This window comes from Papio anubis, chromosome 1, assembly GCF_008728515.1.
Source record: "Papio anubis isolate 15944 chromosome 1, Panubis1.0, whole genome shotgun sequence".
NCBI lineage: Eukaryota > Metazoa > Chordata > Mammalia > Primates > Cercopithecidae > Papio > Papio anubis.
Window position 1 is genome coordinate 108,404,861 of NC_044976.1, and position 19,229 is coordinate 108,424,089.

Below are 19,229 nucleotides of genomic sequence, written 5' to 3' on the forward strand. Positions count from 1 at the left end.
CAGGCTGTAGTTGGCACTAAATTTTGTCTGTTCTGTTTCACTTCAAGTGTGTAACTTAGGCAAGATTCAGGGGAAAGGGAGACCTTCAGAATTTTGCTATTTTGTGTTGTTTGTTTGTTTGAGATGGATTTTCGCTCTTGTCGCCCAGGCTGGAGTGTGATGGCACGATCTCGGCTCACTGCAATCTCTGCCTCCCGTGTTCAAGAGATTCTCCTGCCTCAGCCTCCCAGGTAGCTGGGATTACAGGCATGTGCCACCACACCTGACTAATTGTGTATATGTGTGTGTGTGTGTGTGTGTGCGCGTGTGTGTGTTTTGTAGAGATGGGATTTCACCATGTTGGTCAGGGTGGTCTTGAACTCCTGATCTCAGGTGATCCACCACCTTCAGCCTCCCAAAGTGTTGGGATTACAGACGTGAGCCACTGCGCCCGGCGAATTTTGCTATTTTGGAAGTTGAAATAGGTGCTTCGGTAACTAATTCAGTTTCCTGTGGGTGGCCGGGTGGTATCCCACTTCTAATTCAATACTTGAGGGTTCGGTGCCCAGCTTCTGAGCACCAGATTTCTTAGCAAGCAAGACATGAAGATTCCCAGTGTTCCCAGCTGGCTTGTCATGCTGGACTAGATGAATTGTGAATGTTAATTATATTGATAATACAGTGGCCTTGGTAACAGACTTGTAGCTGCTGTAGAATCTGTTTACTTCAGGTTTGTAACAGAAAAGAGACCAAGCTGGTTGGGAACATGGTGTTCTCAGTGTAATAAGATGTATTGTAAGTCCAAGGAAAATGCATCTTGGAGGGGCTGACCTTATTGCACCCCTTCCCCAAGATTTACAGAGAGAAACACTATTCTGGGGATAGTTTCTGTTCTTGTTCACCAATCAAGAATGAATTGAGGTTGGGAAAGGCTGGGTTTTCAGTGGAAGTGGGATAAAGTGAGTTTACAAATCATAAAGTTTAGAAGGAGAACACCTTTGTTAAGCACCTTATTTCTCTACGTAGTTTATAATTGGGAGGGGATGGTTGATGAGATTAGTTTTGGCCCTTGTGTTCAGAAGGTGGAGCCCCTCCTATTTGGGGAGTAGGGGGTTCATAATTCTGTACATTCTTATTCCACAGTGAGGGGATTAGCTGAGCGCTGGGCATGTTTGGAATGACAGCACTTTGCCAATTTTTACTGAATTTGGACCAAACCGTAATAAAAATACAGTCTCTGTCTTCCTCAGACAGTCTCTTTGTCATATTCTCCCAACCCCTGTGGATCCCTCTGATGGATTGTCTGTTCCTAACAGATGGAGTTGGTATTAAAGGTAGATTCTCTACTTCCTTCGCCTTATTTGTTTTATTTCTGAACAAGGCATATCTAATGCATTTGTTCCCTGTGTTGGAAGTTGCTTTGTCAAGAGCCTGGTAAACTCAGTGTGCTTGTGTTTCCTTTTCTGATCCTGCTTAGATTATTTCTTAGATCAGCACTTCTCATTCTGTAGAAGGAGAAGAAGGTATCAGTCACATGGGGAGCTTTTCGCAGTAACTCATTACCTGGTTCTAAACTAGAGCTGTGTAATCAGAATGGGGGAGGAGCTGAGAGTAAGAGAGCAGATGGAGAATCGATTGACATTTTGAAACAGCTTCACCAGATAAACTTGAAAGCTCCCAGATTTAGAACTATTCTTTTAGATTATCTAGCAAGACTGGCCAACACTGTTAGGAAATCTAATATTCAGATGCTAATGGGCCAGGCACGGTGGCTCATGCCTGCAATCCCAACACTTTGGGAGGCCAAGGCAGGCAGATCACTTCAGATCAGGGTTCGAGACCAGCCTGGCCAACATGGCAAAACCCCATCTCTACTAAAAATACAAAAATTAGCCGGGTGTGGTGGCGGGTGCCTGTAGGCCCAGCTACTCAGGAGGCTGAGGCAGGAGAATCACTTGAATCCATAGGGCGCAGGAGGTTGCAGTGCGCCGAGATGGCGTGACTACACTCCAGCCTGGGCAACAGAGCAAGACTATGTCTCAAAAAAGAAAAAAAAGATGGTAATGCAGCTACCACCTCTCCTGGATGATTCTGATCACAAGGAGAAATATTGGTCCTCCCTCATGTGAAAGGTCCTGAAAATAGTCTACTGTTGCTCTTTTTCTGCAAGTATTCGGAGTAAACCATGACCAGAAATCATGTAGCCCTGTCTGCTCAGGATGCAGTGTCCCAGGACCTGTGCTAGGCACTTAGGGCACATCAGTGAACAAAACAGAGATTCATACTCTGTAGAGCTGACATTCTTGTGAGGTTATTATTTGGATCATTTAAGTCCAGTGTAGTGGTTCTTAACCATTTGGGGTTTGGAACCCTCTGAGAGATGTGTACATATTCCAGCAAAATGCACATAGTCATGTGTCACTTAACAAGGGGGATACATTCTGTAAGCTGTGTCCTTAGGTGATTTTGTTGTTGTGCAAACATCATAGAGACTTTAAATGACTGACAGCACAGTAGGTTTGTTACACCAGCATTACCACAAACATGTGAGTAATGCGCTGCACTACAGTGTCACCAGGCAATAGGAATTTTTCAGCTCTATCATATTCTGTGGAACCACCACTGTATATGTGGTCCATCATTGACCAACCTTTATTGCACAGCACAGGACCATATAAGAGGAAATTGGCAGCCTGAAGCCCATCCATGGACCCAGTGCTAAGAACCTAGAAGACTTGTCTAGAATTGAGGATGTGGTGATTGGGATAAAACCAGGCCCTGAATTGGGTGTTTGGAACCATTATCTCCTAGCCAGACTGGGTTGTAGTTTCTTGATCTGTACAGCCAGAGCAGTGTGTAAACAACTCAAGGATATCACTAGAAAAACAGGGAATGGCTAAGCCTTCTCTAAGCTAAAGAGTCTGTGTTTTATGTGAAATGCTAAGAATGATTCTGACTCTGTTCTCACTGTTACCCCTAGTTTCTGGTTGGCTGGGCTTCTGGTGTTCAATAGATTAAAAGTCAGGTCAGAATAAGAATTTCCCTAATGTGCTCATTTATATTATGAATTCCTAGACTGACAGTGATAGTAAAGTTATAAAGATCACGAGAAGAGGACATTTTAGTGAAATTCTGGCTTCAAAAACACAGAAGGTGACAGGAGTTGGTTGAGGGGCTGATGAAATAGCCAGAGTAAAGATTAGAGAAAGATGACAGGAAGAAAAGGAGGGCAGAACTCAGGCAGTCAACTAAGCTGGTGAGCCAGTAGCCAGGAGAGTAGCTTTCTCCTTAAGCCATAGTGAGCCGATCTGAGACTTACATACAGAAAAATACTCCTTTTTGGTCTTGGAGGGGTCTGTCATTGTTGCTTTGTTACCAAATAGGACCCGGGATAAAAAGGGGGAGGGCAGATAAGGGTTTGCCTGATTTATACCAATGTTAATCTATCTTTGTTGCTGGAAAAGTTGGTGTTAAACTTGAAAGAATGGCCAAACCATGCCTGAGGGTTGGTGCAGTGTGTAACACGTACTGCAGAAACATGAATGAAATGGGACACTGGGAGAGAGAATTATGTAGGAAGATAGCCAGATTTAGAGGTTGGAGCACAGAGTCCTGTGCCAGTTCCACCTTTACCTCCCTGAAATCTGATCTTTAATATAACCATAGGCCAAGACCTCTTTACTTTAGGTTGATCTTTACAGGGATACCTAAGGGAGACTTTCCATATGCACACTGAAAGGTAGCTGAATAAGGGCTGTGTTCAGGCTAAACTTGTATAAACTCATCTCATTAGAGAACAGAGCCCACAGTCCTCCCCAGAGGAGTGAGGAGGCTCTAGATGGTTCCAGTTATAACTGCTCTCCAGCATATGGAAAAACGGTTCTGCTATGAAACCTTCCAGCCAGCTACTCACATAAAGACATCTCATTGTTTGCTCAGTGGTGCATTAAAGCTGAGGCTGCCTAAGCTAGATAATATAATCATATACCAATTATCTTTTTTTTTTTTTTTTTTTCAAAGAACCCCTTTAAAATAACCAAAAGAATTTCACACCTCACTTCCTGGGACTGGGTCTGTTTTGCAGTTGTATTCAGCTTGTGAAGTTATATAGTTAAAACTTGCTACTTGGTTTTCAGAAAAATTATTCTTAAAAATTATAATTAAAAATTCTTATTCTTGGGCCAGGTGTGGTGGCTCATGCCTGTAATGCTAGCACTTGGGGAGGCCAAAGCAGGAGGATCCTCTGAGCTCAGGAGTTTGAGGCCAGCCTGGGTAACACAGGGAGACCCTGTCTCTAAAAAATAAAAATAAATAAAAATTGTTTTTTTGAGACCGAGTTTCACTCTTTTGCCCAGGCTAGAATGCAGTGGCGTGATCTCAGCTCACTACCACCTCCGTCCCCTGGGTTCAAGCGATCCTCTTGCCTCAGCCTCCTGAGTAGCTGGGATTACAGGTGCCCACCACCACTCCTGGCTGATTTTTGTATTTTTAGTACAGATGAGGTTTCGCCATGTTGGCCAGGCTGGTCTCAAACTTCTGACCTCAGGTGATCCACCCACCTTGGCCTCCCAAAGTGCTAGGATTACAGGTGTGGGCCACCGAGCCTGGCCGTAAAAATTCTTAAGTGAAAAATTTTCTCTATTCATTGAGTATTGGATATTTTTTTCAACCTTATTAAAGTATAATTGACAAGTGAAAACTGTATGTATTTGGGCCAGGAGCAGTGGCTCACGTCTTTGGGAGGTTGAGGTGGGAAGATTGCTCAGGGCCAAGAGTTCAAGACCAGCCGGGGCAACATAATGAAATCCCCATCTTTTACAAAAAAGGAAAAAAAAAATCAACTGGGCATGGTGGCACATGACTGTTAGCCTAGCCACTCAGGAGGCTGAGGCCGGAGGATTGCTTGAGCCCAGAAGTTGGTTGCAGTGAGCTATGATCCTGCCACTTTACTCTAGTCGGGGTGACAGCAAGACTCTGTCTCTTGGAAAAAAAAAAGTATTCAAGGTGTACAGTGTGATATTTTGATGTATACATTGTGAAATTATTACCACAGTCAAGCTAGCTAATATATCCATCACCTCATAGTTACTTTGTGTGTATGTGTGTGTTGTATGTGATGAGAATACTTAGGATCTACTCTTAGCAAATTTCTAGTATACAATATGTTATTGTTAACTGTAGTCACTGTGCTGTTCATTAACTCTCCAGAACTTATTTATCTTATAACTCCAAACTGTACCCTTTAACCAACATTTCCTCATTTCTTCCACCTTCCTGACTCCTGGTAAGAACCTTCTGCTTTTTGCTTCTATGAGTTTGGCTTTTTTAGATTGCACATAAAAGTGAGATTATTTAATTGATTACTTTAAATAAATACCTACCATAACTTTGAAACCAAGATTCAGTAATCACATATCATGTTACTTAAATCCAGAATACTTCAATAAAAATAATAGCCTTACAAGAACTTTTGTTAGTCATAGTAGTCACAAAGGTGGTACCAGAAAGTGGAAATACATCAATGGTAATTTTTTTTTTTTAACCCGAGGTCTTCAAATTTAATATAACTTTTTTTTTTTTTTTGAGACAGGGTCTTGCTCTGTACACTGGCACAGTCACAGCTCACTGCAGCCTCGACCTCCCAGACTCAAGTGATTCTTCCACCTCAGCCTCCCGAGTAGCTGGGACTACAAGTGCGCACCACCATTCCCCGCTAATTTTTTTTATTTGTTGTAGAGCCAAGGGCTCACAATGTTGCCAGGGCTGGTCTCAAATTCCTGGGCTCAAGGGGTCCTCCCTCCTCAGCCTCCCAAAGTGCTTGGTTTATAAGTGTGAGCCACTGCACCTGGCCAAATATAACTCTTTTTCTGTTGGTAGAATTCAACTTTGCTAGATCTTTTAGACATAAGATGTGAGGTGACTTGGAAAGGGTGCTTTTTGAGTGGCACACTACAGATGAGAAAGGAACCTAATGGAATGTTTTTAGTTTAAAAGACATTCTCTGATTGTGCTAAGTGTAGATGTGTGAAAGAAGTAGTCCTCCAGCACCATTCAGCACAGGATAAACCCCTTCAAAAAGCACATTTAAAGTATATTCTCTGTTGCATGTTTTAGAATATGGTAACTTCTCATGAAATAACCAGTGAATTTCCCCAGTGACCAAAAGAGGAAAAAGAAAAAAATCAGTGGTCAATTTAACTATACTAAACTAAAATTTTTGCTTAAACACTGGTGGAAATGATACAAATAGGGAATTCTGAATTAATTTCTTTTGTCCTAGAAAAGTAGTCAAGATTAGATTGCCCATACGTTCTCCTCCTTACTCCATTCCCAAAAGACAATGGAAGTATATTCTAGAATGAAACATTTTGTTACCACAGTGTTTGGGCTCTGCTTTTCCTGGACTCTCCCCACCCTTTCTAGGTCTATGGAGCAGTACTTCTCAATGGCAATTCGTTGGCAACTTAAAAACATTACGTTTCTTTGCATCATTTTACTTTTCTGAAAATTAGTAAAGATTTTTGGAACTGAATTATTTTCCTTTACCAATGCTTACAAATGTTTATCTGGTATTATAAGCTCAGAAAGCTTATAGTGCAAAAGTAGACCATTCCAAGGTAACCTGACCCCTTGGAAATAAAGGGGAAAGCTGCCGTTTCCCCAGCCTATTCCAAAAGAAGGAAAATAGAACTGGACTTGTGGGTGGGTTTTTTTGTTTTGTTTTGTTGTTTTTTTGCTTTTTAAATCTCAGTGTTGGTAGCAAATTGCCTTAAGCAAATCACTTAACCCCAACCCCTGTTGTTTTCTCATTTGTGAAGCATAGATGCAACATTCAAAGGATTCTGGAATGTTTTAAAAATGCAAATCCTCTATAAATTGTAAGCCACAGGTGTTGAGGCAAAGCACTTAAAGTCATATAAATCTAGGCATTCAGGATCTTGGTGTCCACCCTACTAGTAAGTGTGGATTTCAAACTTCCTGTCCAGTCAACTTTAAGTAAAAATCTTCATCTAGTGCTGTCAGGTGGTGGTACCAGCGATGCTTGTTATTTGTATGCCAAAAGTTCAACAAAAATGATTTGTAAACTATTTAGATCAGTGATATTCTGGCAGTGATACATATTGACAAAATTTGCCGATATTTTCCTACACAAAATTTAATTTTTTTTTTTTTTTTTTTAGACAGTCTCACTGTGTCGCCTAGGCTGGAATGCAGTGGTGTGATCTTGGCTCACTGCAACCTTCCCCTCCCAGGTTCAAGCAATTCTCCTGCCTCAGCCTCCCGAGTAACTGAGACTACAGGCACATGCCACCATGCCTGGCTGATTTTTGTAATTTTAGTAGAGACGGGGTTTCACCATATTGGTCAGGCTGGTCTCAAACTCCTGACGTTAGGTGATCCACCCCCATCGACCTCCCAAAGTACTGGGATTACAGGCATGAGCCACCGCACCCCGCCTTGACAGCTTTTTCTTTCCCTGAGCCTATGCTAGTTGGTTCTTATACCCTATGAACCAATACAAAATGATTCCCAAGTGAAAAAACAAGGTGCAGACTATATTATCATGCTACCTTTTGAGTAAGGGAGGGAAAATAATATGTATTTGCTTCCCACACTCCTAAAAAGAAACATAAAAAAGATAAACCAGAAACCAGTGAAAATGGGGAGGGACACGCAGAGTATCAGGGCTAGGAATAGCAGTGAAACTTCTCTGAGTATACCTTTTAAAGTTTTGAGACATGTAAATGTTTTATATGTCAAAATCAAAGAGAAAAAAGGAAACCTTTAAGTTGCTTACAAACAAAAAGGAATGAACCCAAGTAAAATATAAAATCCAAAGCTAATATATCAAATTGATTACTCAGTCACCCAGAAAATAGTACTTTGACTATACATCTTTATGAAATATATTCTGAGGACGAAAAGAGCTTCGATGAAACCTTGACACTTCACTCAGTAAATTTTGGTGCATAATATCATTAGTCTTGTCATTTTGAAACTATTTTATATGCGTTATAGAATAAATCAAATAAGTAAACATTTATTAGAGATGACATACAAATAGTAAAACTTTTTTTAAAAAGTAATATTGAATCTGAAGTAGAAATATCAATATGAACTCATAAGTAAAAGGATTGATTTCTCTCTCTACCAAAAGAACCTAGGCGTAGAGGCATCTCTAATAGCAATGATCACACCTCTTACTCCAGATACTAGCTTCTAAATACTACCCCCTCCTAAAAGAAAGGCTCCTGAGCCGGGCGCGGTGGCTCGCGCCTGTAATCCCAGCACTTTGGGAGGCCGAGACGGGCGGATCACAAGGTCAGGAGATCGAGACCATCCTGGCTAACATAGTGAAACCCCGTCTCTACTAAAAATACAAAAACTTAGCCGGGCGAGGTGGCAGGCGCCTGTAGTCCCAGCTACTCGGGAGGCTGAGGCAGGAGAATGGCGTGAACCCGGGAGGCGGAGCTTGCAGTGAGCCGAGATCGCGCCACTGCACTCCAGCCTGGGCGACAGAGCGAGACTACGTCTCAAAAAAAAAAAAAAAAAAAAAAGAAAGGCTCCTGAGAGAAATGGTTGAATCCGGGTTTGGAGAAGAGGAAGAATAAGGTGAGCCTGGTATATCTTCTTTTGTCAAAACGAGTGGAAGGACTGTAATGGAATCATGTCAAAAGGACAGAAGAGCCAGCTTGAAGGAGGCTCCCACTGGCCCAGTTTGAGACAATATGAGTATTCAGTGCAATTAATGTGTAATTAAGTGTAATCTGTTAAATACATAAAAATCTGAATGACAAATGGAGAAGAGTTTTCTTTGCAAAAGAATGCCAGCTAATGTGAAAGGATTGATAGAAAAATACAAGTTGTGATTCTATAACCTTCCCAATATAATTGGTTCAGGCAAGGATTATTAACAGATGGTAAAGTCATTAGGGAATAGGATATTAACATGTTGAAAAAAAGTATCACCCTACAAATTAACTTTTACTTGCAGAAGAGAAAATGTACCTTTCAAAGGAGAGATCTGATGGTCTCACTTTAACCAGGACTCAATCTTAGCATTGCTAATAGTGGAACAACCTGACATGTGCCTCCTAATAATGATGCTAGGTGAAATATACTACATAATCCAGGAAATTTTAACCTTTTTCTAATAAAACCTCAGAACTGAACTTCCAGTTTATAGGAAGGAAACCCTCTGAAAAATTCAAAACATGAGTGATTTTATGAGACAATTAATCTGGGTTCCTCAAAGAAAAGCCAGTATCACAAGGGGCTGGGGGACATTGGAGAGACTGTTCTAGATTAGCAGAGGCTAACAGAACCTAACAACCAACTGCATTTAATGAACCTTGAATCCATGCTGGGTTGGCAGGGTTGAGGAGACTGTTGGGATATAAAAAATATTCTTGAGAAAATTAGGGAAATTTGAATATCATCTGGACAGTCTGGATATATGATGATATAGAATAATTGTTAATATTAAGTGTGATATGTCATCATGGTTCTGTAGGAGAATATTCTTAGAAGATACATTCGGAACAATTTATTGGTAATGTTCATGTTTGCAACCTTTATTTTTACAGGACCATGTGAAAGTATGCATGTGTATGTGTGTATATATACAGAGAAAAAAACCTATTATGGAAAATGGAAAGATTCATTCTAGGTGGAGAGTACAGGTGTTTATTATACTATGCTTTTACATTTTTTGTATGCTGAAAATGATTATAATAAAGTTGGAAAAGTAAACAGTGGTGCTAGCAAGTGAGGATGGAGGGTAGCAGGTGGGAGAGGAGACTTTAGTGTTATCACTAAAGTAGTGGATATGTTCCAGGAACCAGGATTTCTTCAGTCACCTGTACTGAGTTTTTTTAAAACCTAGAATTGATTATAATTCAATGTCGGGAGAAACAGAGATGACTGGCATGTGTTAATATACTATTGGTGGTGGGACTGAGGAAAAGAGAAATATGGACAGGTCAGGCAACTGGGTAGGTAGTAGATAGCTAAATAGGTATGGAAACAGTCTAGATGTGTGTTACATTCTTTTGCAAATTGTGGTCAAAAGATTGGCCCTTTTCAGTCCTACTTATTGCTTTTTTTTTAAACCTCTTATTTTTACTTCTAGTTGACAGTCGCAGGCCTCGATCCTGCATATTGACTGGAGCACTTTGGGAGATAATAGTGAAGTGTTTTGTCTTATAGGAAGAGAGGGGAGTAGCTCACAAGGGTCAAACTACTCTTTGGCAGAGTTTTTCAAGCTGTATATTCCTTACCTTTTAAGTGACTCAGCAGTTTGGAGCCTGGTATTGCCTCACCTCTTCTTGCCGCCAGCATTGACAGAAGATCTAGTTGAGTCCTACTTTGAAAGGAGTATTGCTTCTGACTGTGGAATTCGATTCTAGCTGTGTGTGTATTATATCCTGTTACTGTTGAGACAGAGGCGGGAGTTGGGGGGGAAGATATGTGCTGAGATTAGTCAGCCTGCCCTCCCTCTCCCCCCAGAAACTCAGGCCCCATCTGGGGAGACTGAGAACTTAAGAAACTTGAGACAGGGAAGGAGAGCAGGGAGCAGCCAAAACCTGCTGAGTCTCAGAAGACTGGTTTCTGCACGAGGGAATGGAAGAAGTGACTGGAGGTGGCTGTGGATTCAACTCTGGCCTGAGACTGATGCCCTTGAGATAAGTTGTTTTTCGGTGGGTGTGTCTGGGGGCATTGTGTTGGGAAGGGAATTCCTTTCTTGGGGAAACTTTTTTTTACTTGAGGTGAAAGGTATTCAGACGTGTGTATTTCTTGTACCAAGGAGTGGGTTTTTATTGATAACTGTTTCTTTGGGTTCATCTGAAATGGGAATCAGACTGGTAAATATCAAGAAAAACTGGGCAGGGTGGTATGGGCCTATAGTCCCAGCTGCTCAGGAGGTGAGAAGATTGTTTGAGCCCAGCAGTTTGCAGCCAGCCTGGCAAACATAGTGAGACCCTGTCTCTTTAAAAAGAGAGAAAGAGTAAGGAAGTAAAGGTGTTACACCTGTTTTGGCTGTCTGCCATATCCTCTTCCTTTCCTCTGAAAAAGGAGTGGGTGAGGGTAGAATCTGTAGAAGAAAGAATAATTTAACCAGAAAATATGTGTGAAAGAGGGATTAGAAAAGATGTAGGAATCTTGAAAAGTGTTCTAACACACTATGCTTAGTAATGATGAACTTGTTAAAATTTCTAGTTTTTTATTGTTACTTTTTTTTTTTGCTCAGTTGCTAAGAAATATGCTGACCATAATTTCTAAACAGAAAAATCTCTACACACAATATGCTAGGAGAGACAGTGGGACAGAATATATAAATTTAGGAATATCCCAGAGAATCAGTAGTGTACCAAAAGAGGGATACTAGCCCTTCAAATAATTCTCTGCAGTAAGAAAGACTGCTTTGCTTACTTCTACGTTACACTTTCTTAATGATTTGTTTTCCTAGTAATTGCTGTTTATCTTTGAATCTAGTTCTTTACCCTTAGGAAGAAACCTTTCTGAGGAAATTAAAAGCTATTAGATTGGCATTTAAAATAACAAATTTGACAAAATGTCTAAGTTAAACCTAGGTTAAACAATATCCAGATAAGGCTATGAAGACTATAGTATCTGGCATGTTCCTCATGGAGCAGTGAAATTCCATGCCAAAGCCACTTATGTTACTATACTGTGGGTCAAAACATGTCTACAGATTTTAAGGGACCATGTTTCCTTACATAGAACTTTCCTGGAGTAGCACTGGATACTTAGTTGGTGCCTAGCAAATGTGATGATTAAAGAATATAATGCACCACAGGTATTATCCTGATCACCATTTCTAGGCTAAAATGTTAAAGAACATTTTAATGTTGTAGTGGAATTCTGGTAGCTGTTAATTCTTTCTCATTCAGGAGATAGCAGGCAAAACTGGGTGGGCCCTGGGAAGGAGTGTAGCTGGGCTCTTTAACTTCTAAGAATATAGGATGTGTGTTTGTGAAAGTAAACTCAGCTTCTAATGGTAAAAAATATATATCAATTAGGATCAACTAAATGAATAGCATACAATTTTTCTTCTCTTGAGGTGTGTAACTTTTTTGGATTGTGTCTGCTACCCTTTTCTTGGTAAGGTCTGCACAATTCTTTCAGCTCACTTTGTCAGCAGACTTCCCACTAGGTAGTGGATATACCCCAAATTATTCGTTTGGTAGAGCTTTTCTTTACCATTCTCAGTATCAAATGGAAGAAAGTCAACCATTGTACCTGCTAAGCTATTTGAAGAGGTGCTTTAAATAGCATGTTAAACTGGCCTGATATTTAATTGGGTTTTTAAGACGCAGCAAGTAGACTTCTGTATTTGGGTGTGCTATTTGAAGAATGGGTCAATCTGACCTTCTAGCCTTTCATAAATATGCTCTTAGTGTAAGAATGGAACACTGGTGTGCTTGTTCAGTTGTGGGTAAGGCTGTTTATGAGGTGGTGAGTACTCAAGCATAACATCGTTCTTTAACATAAGACTTTTTACTTAAAGATACTTTCTGCGTTTCAACCACTGTATTTCCTTTCCATTCCTTCTCTTCCCAATCCTACTTTTTTTTTAGGTGTAGTATTCCTTGTAGATGGTAGATTTGAAGAAAGATGAAAGCACAGCAATTAAGATTTAATGTTTGGAAGAAATTATGATGATAGGAATTAATAGAAACAGAACAACTTTGTAGTCTTTTCGTCTTACCCAGATTATCATATTTGCCTTAAATGCAGTGAGTCCAACCCAATCAGAAGGCTGTTGTTGAGATCTGGAGAGAAAACTTGTGATATCCAAAAGTTGCTTTTGGCAGCAGTGTTTATATTTACAGTGTGAGGGTGAACAATGCTCCAGGAGGTAGTTCACCAAGAGAAAACAGCTACTAGCTGTGAAGATAACCAGTGGAGCTAACAGGTCTGGAGGAAACTGGCAGAGCAAATGTATTCCACAGCATCAGTTGTAACACAGATTCTCTTCAGCATGTAATTTGGGGTGGAAGAGAAGACCTTGCTGGGACACCTTATAAGTGGTGAGAATGTCAAACAGCTGCAAGAATACGCAACCCATTCATCCTTGCCATGGCTTGAGTTAACATTCTACCCACTTCAAATATGGACCATATTCATTATTTGAGAGATGGGGAGGTAGGGGCACTGCACTGGTTAGTAAGCTGCTAAGCTGCTTGCAATACAGTCCAGTATTTTTAGATGGGAAAGATTTTGCTTAGCTTTAGGCTACTGATGAGCTGTATTAATATAAGGGGAAATTATGATTATTCAGTTTTTAAGTTGCTGAAGAAAAACATTTCTCTCTTGCCACAGCCACCTCTCTATCTAAAAAACTGCAAGCGTTATTGCAGTTCCCTCCCCCACCGTCACCCTTCATGTACCTGGCATCTGGGAACATGCCCAGAACCCTTTGAAAAAAGGCAAACAGAGGAAGGAATCAGCAGAGGGGAGAGCAGCTTCTGAATAGAATAGTCTGCATTATGCCGGCAGCAGGGAGGCTGGTGGAGGAAGGGCTGCCTCTGGAGAGTGTTAAGAGGGTTTGATGGTCTCGTGACTGTATTTTTTGCCATCACCAAAATAACAGCATATTGAATTGGAAGTCATTACCTTGGTCCTGGATTAATTTCTTCAGTGAAACTAGCTTTGCTGACAGCAGAAATCATGTGAACATGCAGTGAGGAATCCTATCTAGAAGGGCAAATGCTGACCTGTGGCCACCTCAATGAGTATTTTTTTTTTTTTTGAAAGATAGTTGTGCTTTTGATGTTTAAGCTATTTATCGTTAAAATTTTAGCACCTAAACTAAAAAAGCAGCTTTGGATGTATAAAGATATTTGTTTAGCTCCGGTGCAGTATATGTGGTTTGACTTGAGTCTTTATTTACTTTTTTATTTATCTTTGAAACTTGATTGATTTATTTTACACAAGAAAGTATTTTTTTCTTCCTTTCCTTTTTTGAATCCTAATTGTGTGGAAACATAAGAAAGGATTTTGAAAGGATCACTCCTTCCACAGATACTCATTGAATGCCTTCCCATATGTTTAAGACCCTGGGCTAAGTGCCAGCATAGGTAGCTCATTCCCTTTCATGCCTTTAGGATCTGTCCTTAGATTTAATTAAACAGGATCTGTCCTCTGTCACCTCCTTATTTCACAGAGTAGGCTAAAGAAAAAAATTTGCCCAGCTGGATACTGAACTAGGATAAGTTTTAAATAGAAGTACCCTCGGAGTTTTATCTTAGGCCTACTACTGATAGTATCCATGGCTGTTACTACATGGCTGGTCTCTGCTTTCATTCTTGCTGTGAACCATGCTAGATAGAAAGTTGCAAACACGGCCGGGCGCGGTGGCTCAAGCCTGTAATCCCAGCACTTTGGGAGGCCGAGGCGGATGGATCACGAGGTCAGGAGATCGAGACCATCCTGGCTAACATGGTGAAACCCCGTCTCTACTAAAAATACAAAAAACTAGCCGGGCGTGGTGGCGGGCGCCTGTAGTCCCAGCTACTCGGAGGCTGAGGCGGGAGAATGGCGTGAACCCGGGAGGCGGAGCTTGCAGTGAGCCGAGATCGCGCCACTGCACTCCAGCCTGGGCGACAGAGCGAGACTCCGTCTCAAAAAAAAAAAAAAAAGAAAGTTGCAAACACAAACCTGTGTTCCCTTAATTACTGCCTTATTACCTGTGGAGTCCTGCTAATTCCGTTTCCAATTTGTTTATATTAGCTGCTTATGCCTAGGCTGCCCACTTAAACCTGATTCCTACACTGCAATCTGGTGCTCCTCTAGCTGAAGGGTACTTGTGAAAGAGGAGGTGAAGCTTTTGTAGCTGTAACTAACGAGTAGTTTACTGTTCCTGGCTTTAATTTAAAGTGGCTATACCCATGTTGCCAGTATTATACAGAGAAGATTTTAATCTGTAGTCATTTACACTTCCAGAGTATTTGCCAAAGACTTAGCTTAATGGATTCTCTATGGGAACCTTTTCAGATTTAGTTGGATTGTGGACAGAATCTCAGTTCACATTCTCAAACCATCCTGCTTATTTCAGGATGGTGAAGTTTATTTTATTTTGAAGAAAGGGTTTATCAGAGTTTAAACAGGAGTTCAGGAGGAAGGTTTAAACCATGTAATAAAAGTGTTACACACTTTATAAATCTATAAATAATATCAATTGCAAGCTATTTGCTATTGATTAGATCCAGTTTTCCAAGTATTCTTCAAAGAATTATCTAGTTCTGACTTACTTCATTTAAGGAAGTTTGTTTGTTTGTTTTTGTTGTTGTCATTGTTGTTTGAGATGGAGTCTTGCTCTGTCACCCAGGCTGGAGTGCAGTGGCACGATCTCAGCCTACTGCAACCACCGCCTCCCGGGTTCAAGCAGTTCCCTGCCTCAGCCTCCCAAGTAGCTGGGATTACAGGTGCCTGCCACCAATCCCAGCTAATTTTTGTATTTTTAGTAGAGAAGGGGTTTCACCATCTTGGCCAGGCTGGTCTCCATCTCCTGACCTCGTGATCTACCCGCCTTGACCTCCCAAAGTGCTGGGATTACAGGCGTGAGCCACCGTGCCTGGCCCATTTAAGGAAGTTTTTAATGCAAAGTTTACCAAGTCATTATTTTCTCCTTCCTTCAAATTAGTCCTAATGAGTTAGATTTTACTATAGTGTGTGTGGGTTTTTCAATTTATCTTTATAATTATATTCTGGTATTTTAAATTTTTACTAGGATAGAAGGTTCTGGAGATACTACATTGGCTTTGTGAAGTATAGACATATGGTTGGGCTCCGAGTATTGGCACCCTAATGCCCATCACCATTTCTAGGCATCTCTTTATAATTCTTTCAGAAAGCAAGACCATCGCCAACTTTAGGAATGTGCTACAAGAGAATATTCTGAAAACAAAAACCAAAAAACCCCAGTAGCACTATGAGATTCTGTTTTCTGAAAGATTTGGGAAGAAGGGTAAAGAGTTTAATCTGTCAGGGTTATAAGAGGGAAAAAAAAATTGATGGAATGTGAGAAAGATTTGTAAAATTGGACAAATACTAAAAGAAGTTGGGTCTTAACCTTAGCCCCTCCTCCCAAATCCTGCAGAAACAATTGGGAGGAGACAGTGATTGATGTTTTGGGAGCCTCGGCCTTCCCCCATTTCTGGTGGGAAAGTTGCTGGCTTAGTAGGAGCCATGTGACAACACTGGCTTTTAGGAAAGGCAATGTATAACCTTACAAAAAGAAAACATTTCACTGATTTTCCGTACAAGTTTTCAACTGTTTGTTTTCCTTTTATATAGCAAATCCAGTTTGCTGATGACATGCAGGAGTTCACCAAATTCCCCACCAAAACTGGCCGAAGATCTTTGTCTCGCTCGATTTCACAGTCCTCCACTGACAGCTACAGTTCAGGTAGGTGTGAATGAACTCTATGTCCTCTCTAATCTCTCTTCCCTGTTTGCTACCAGTGTTGTTCACTTAGCAATCTGAAAATACCTCATGTTATGACTGCCCACCTTTGTGCTGAAAACTGTTAGTTAGTGGCTGGGCACTGGGAATGTTCTGCAGTCAGGCTAGTAGCTGGGGAAGCTTCTGTTGACTCGAGACTTTCTTCCCCCTGGCTGTCTATGTGTGTGGTCTGTGGCCAGTGGCCAGTTGGTAGGACTGGGCTAGTTCCCATTCCCACATTGATCCACCCGCATTTCAAAGGGAAGAAATCAATGCTATTTTGGCTGACAGAATTGGCCTTAAAAAAGAAGTGCATTTTGAAGCACGATTTCTTTGTATGAAATATATCCTGCCACCTATCTCTTTCTTTCTTGTCCCCAAGACTGCTTAGATTGTAACAAGAAAATTAATATCTAGGCTTCTTTTATTTATTGGGTTATTCCTTCTGTTGAAATATCCTCCCTGTTAGCCTCTGGAGTAGGAAAGATTCAGACTACTATAATGTGACTCCAGCTCTGTTTCTTTGTAGTTCTCTCCTCCTGTCTTAACTCTCTATAAATAAAGTCTTTTTCTATTTCGTATTGTGTCCTTCCCAACTACAGAGTATGTATTAGAAAATTAGCATGGAAAAGAATATAGAATCTTGGCAGCTGAATATAGGAGAAAACATTAGGGACATCTAATGGGGCATCCAGTACAACTTTGTTGTTGTTTAAGTGAAGACTCATTGTTAAAAGATTAAGAGGTTACAGATTGCTATTAATGTCAGCAGATATTTGTACCAAAAACCATTCATTGTCCTTTGCCAGAATACCTTTTACATTGTATTACTAACATTAAGGATTAACATAAATGAAAAGCCATTATATGTGATCTTGGAGTGACAGATAAAAAGTGGTGTGTGACAAGCAGGCTAATTGTAGCCAAGAAAGAAGAAAAATTAATTGTGAAAAATTGAGTTATGAGAGGAAGAGAGGAAGAACGATAAAACGACTGAAGAAGGCTTTTAAAAAGTCTTCAAAGATCTTGATGGCCATGTTACAGAAATGTATTAGAGCCTTTTAAAAAGCTTAGTGATATGGTTAAATTGTCATCATGGGGAAGATAAGCTTTAGTAGTATTTGTGTTAGCTGGACCGGAGGAGGACCTGTACATAGAAGTCAGTCCATGAGAGAGTCCAGATATACTAGAAACTGTGATGAGGAAAATAATTCAGAGAGGAAAAAAGTGATTTGAGAGGTAAGGAATGATTGTTGTATATCCTCATGCATATCTGTCGGATAAGTGGTATTTTTGGCTTTTATGTGAAACCGCTTTTTAAGTTGGTCATTTTGACAGACTTTCCCAGGGCTATCAATAGAACCAGAGCTGCTTGCCTTTTGTGCCATTTATTTCTTTCTCTATTCCTTGAGCACAACTTAGTGTAAAATCCCTTGTAAGACTATCTGATCACTTTTGTCTATATCCATGGTTCTCAAAGCATGGTCCTCTGACTAGCAGCATCAGCAACACCTGGTAACTTGTTAGAAATACTATTCTTAGGTGCCACCCCATACCTGCCAAATGGGAAACTGGCCATGGGGTCTAGCAATATATGTTTTAACAAACCTTCCATGTGATCCTGACAGATGCTTGAATTTGAGAACCAGTAATCTACAGAAATACCGTTCCTTATCTGCCCTAAATTGTTCTTCTGTTTCTGCCAGGTCTAGTTCCAATCCAGATGGGACCAGGTACCTCTATTATCTGGGATTACTATAGCTGGTACAGGTTTAGAATCAGTAGTCCCTTATCACAGGCACTAATGGCATAATATTGTTAGGGTGGGTGAAAGAGCTGCAACACGGAAGCATCCACAACATTTTCATTCATACCACCAATTAGAACCTAGAGGAGCAGAAGTGAGAGGGTTATAAAAGGTAACTCCAATTAAGAGTGTTCCCTTGACTTAAATGAAAGTCCCTTGGGGACTGCACTCTGTAGAGTTGGGGCCACTGAGGTTTTTCTATCCTTGTTTTTTTCTTTCCTGGCTCTAGCTGCATCCTACACAGATAGCTCTGATGACGAGGTTTCTCCCCGAGAGAAGCAGCAAACCAACTCCAAGGGCAGCAGCAATTTCTGTGTGAAGAACATCAAGCAGGCAGAATTTGGACGCCGGGAGATTGAGATTGCAGAGCAAGGTAAAGAAAAGGGAGTGGTTTAGGGGACGAGAAACGACCCTCTTGTTGGCCATCAGAATCCACAAACAACTTAAGACTTGAAAGCTGACTTGAAAGTATACTGGGAAGAAAGTATTATGGACTTCCGGATAAACACTTCTCTCTCTATGGAACTTGAGTCTCAGGATTCTTGTTCTCTCTTCCTTCTGTTCTCAGCATGTGGTGATGACACACAGAGTAGTTTCTGTTTTCCTCCCCACCCCACCCCACCACCGTATTCAAAGATCTACATGGCAGAATTGGCAAGTCCTAGATCACTACTTGGTAGTTGGTTATATGGGATCTTACTATAGCTGCCAATGCCAGAGACACAGCTGATGAGGAAGGGTTTTAAGCTAAGGATGTGGTGACCTAGCGTCTTGTTTGGTCCTGAGCACCCTCTGCTGGAGCAGAGTAAAAGTGACTGACAAACAGTTGAATCTTGGTTTCCCTACCCCAACCACTCCCAGTAAGGTCCTCTTTACTCTTGTGTTGTTTACACGTTGAAGGCATGTTCTTTACTGAAAGAGAATAGAGAAACCAAACAGACTGACAGGATACGGTAAGACAGCATAGAAAAA

The 19,229-nt window shown here is 40.8% G+C and overlaps 1 protein-coding gene across 3 annotated transcripts in view; it reads left to right on the forward strand.

Moving 5' to 3' along the window:
• The window catches only part of AHCYL1 (adenosylhomocysteinase like 1), a 41,157-nt gene that overhangs the window by 9,460 nt on the left and 12,468 nt on the right, over positions 1-19,229 (forward strand). For 2 of the 3 annotated variants that reach the window (XR_002515509.2, XM_003892349.3), the window contains exons 2-3: positions 16,303-16,414; positions 18,487-18,630. Coding sequence is in view for 2 of the 3 variants with exons in the window: in XM_003892349.3 (XP_003892398.1) it covers positions 16,303-16,414; positions 18,487-18,630 (256 nt within the window). In the remaining variant the exon portion in view is untranslated. Of the gene's footprint in view, positions 1-8,589; positions 10,680-16,302; positions 16,415-18,486; positions 18,631-19,229 lie in introns of those variants that run through there. The other variant, XM_003892350.5, reaches the window with a different exon arrangement.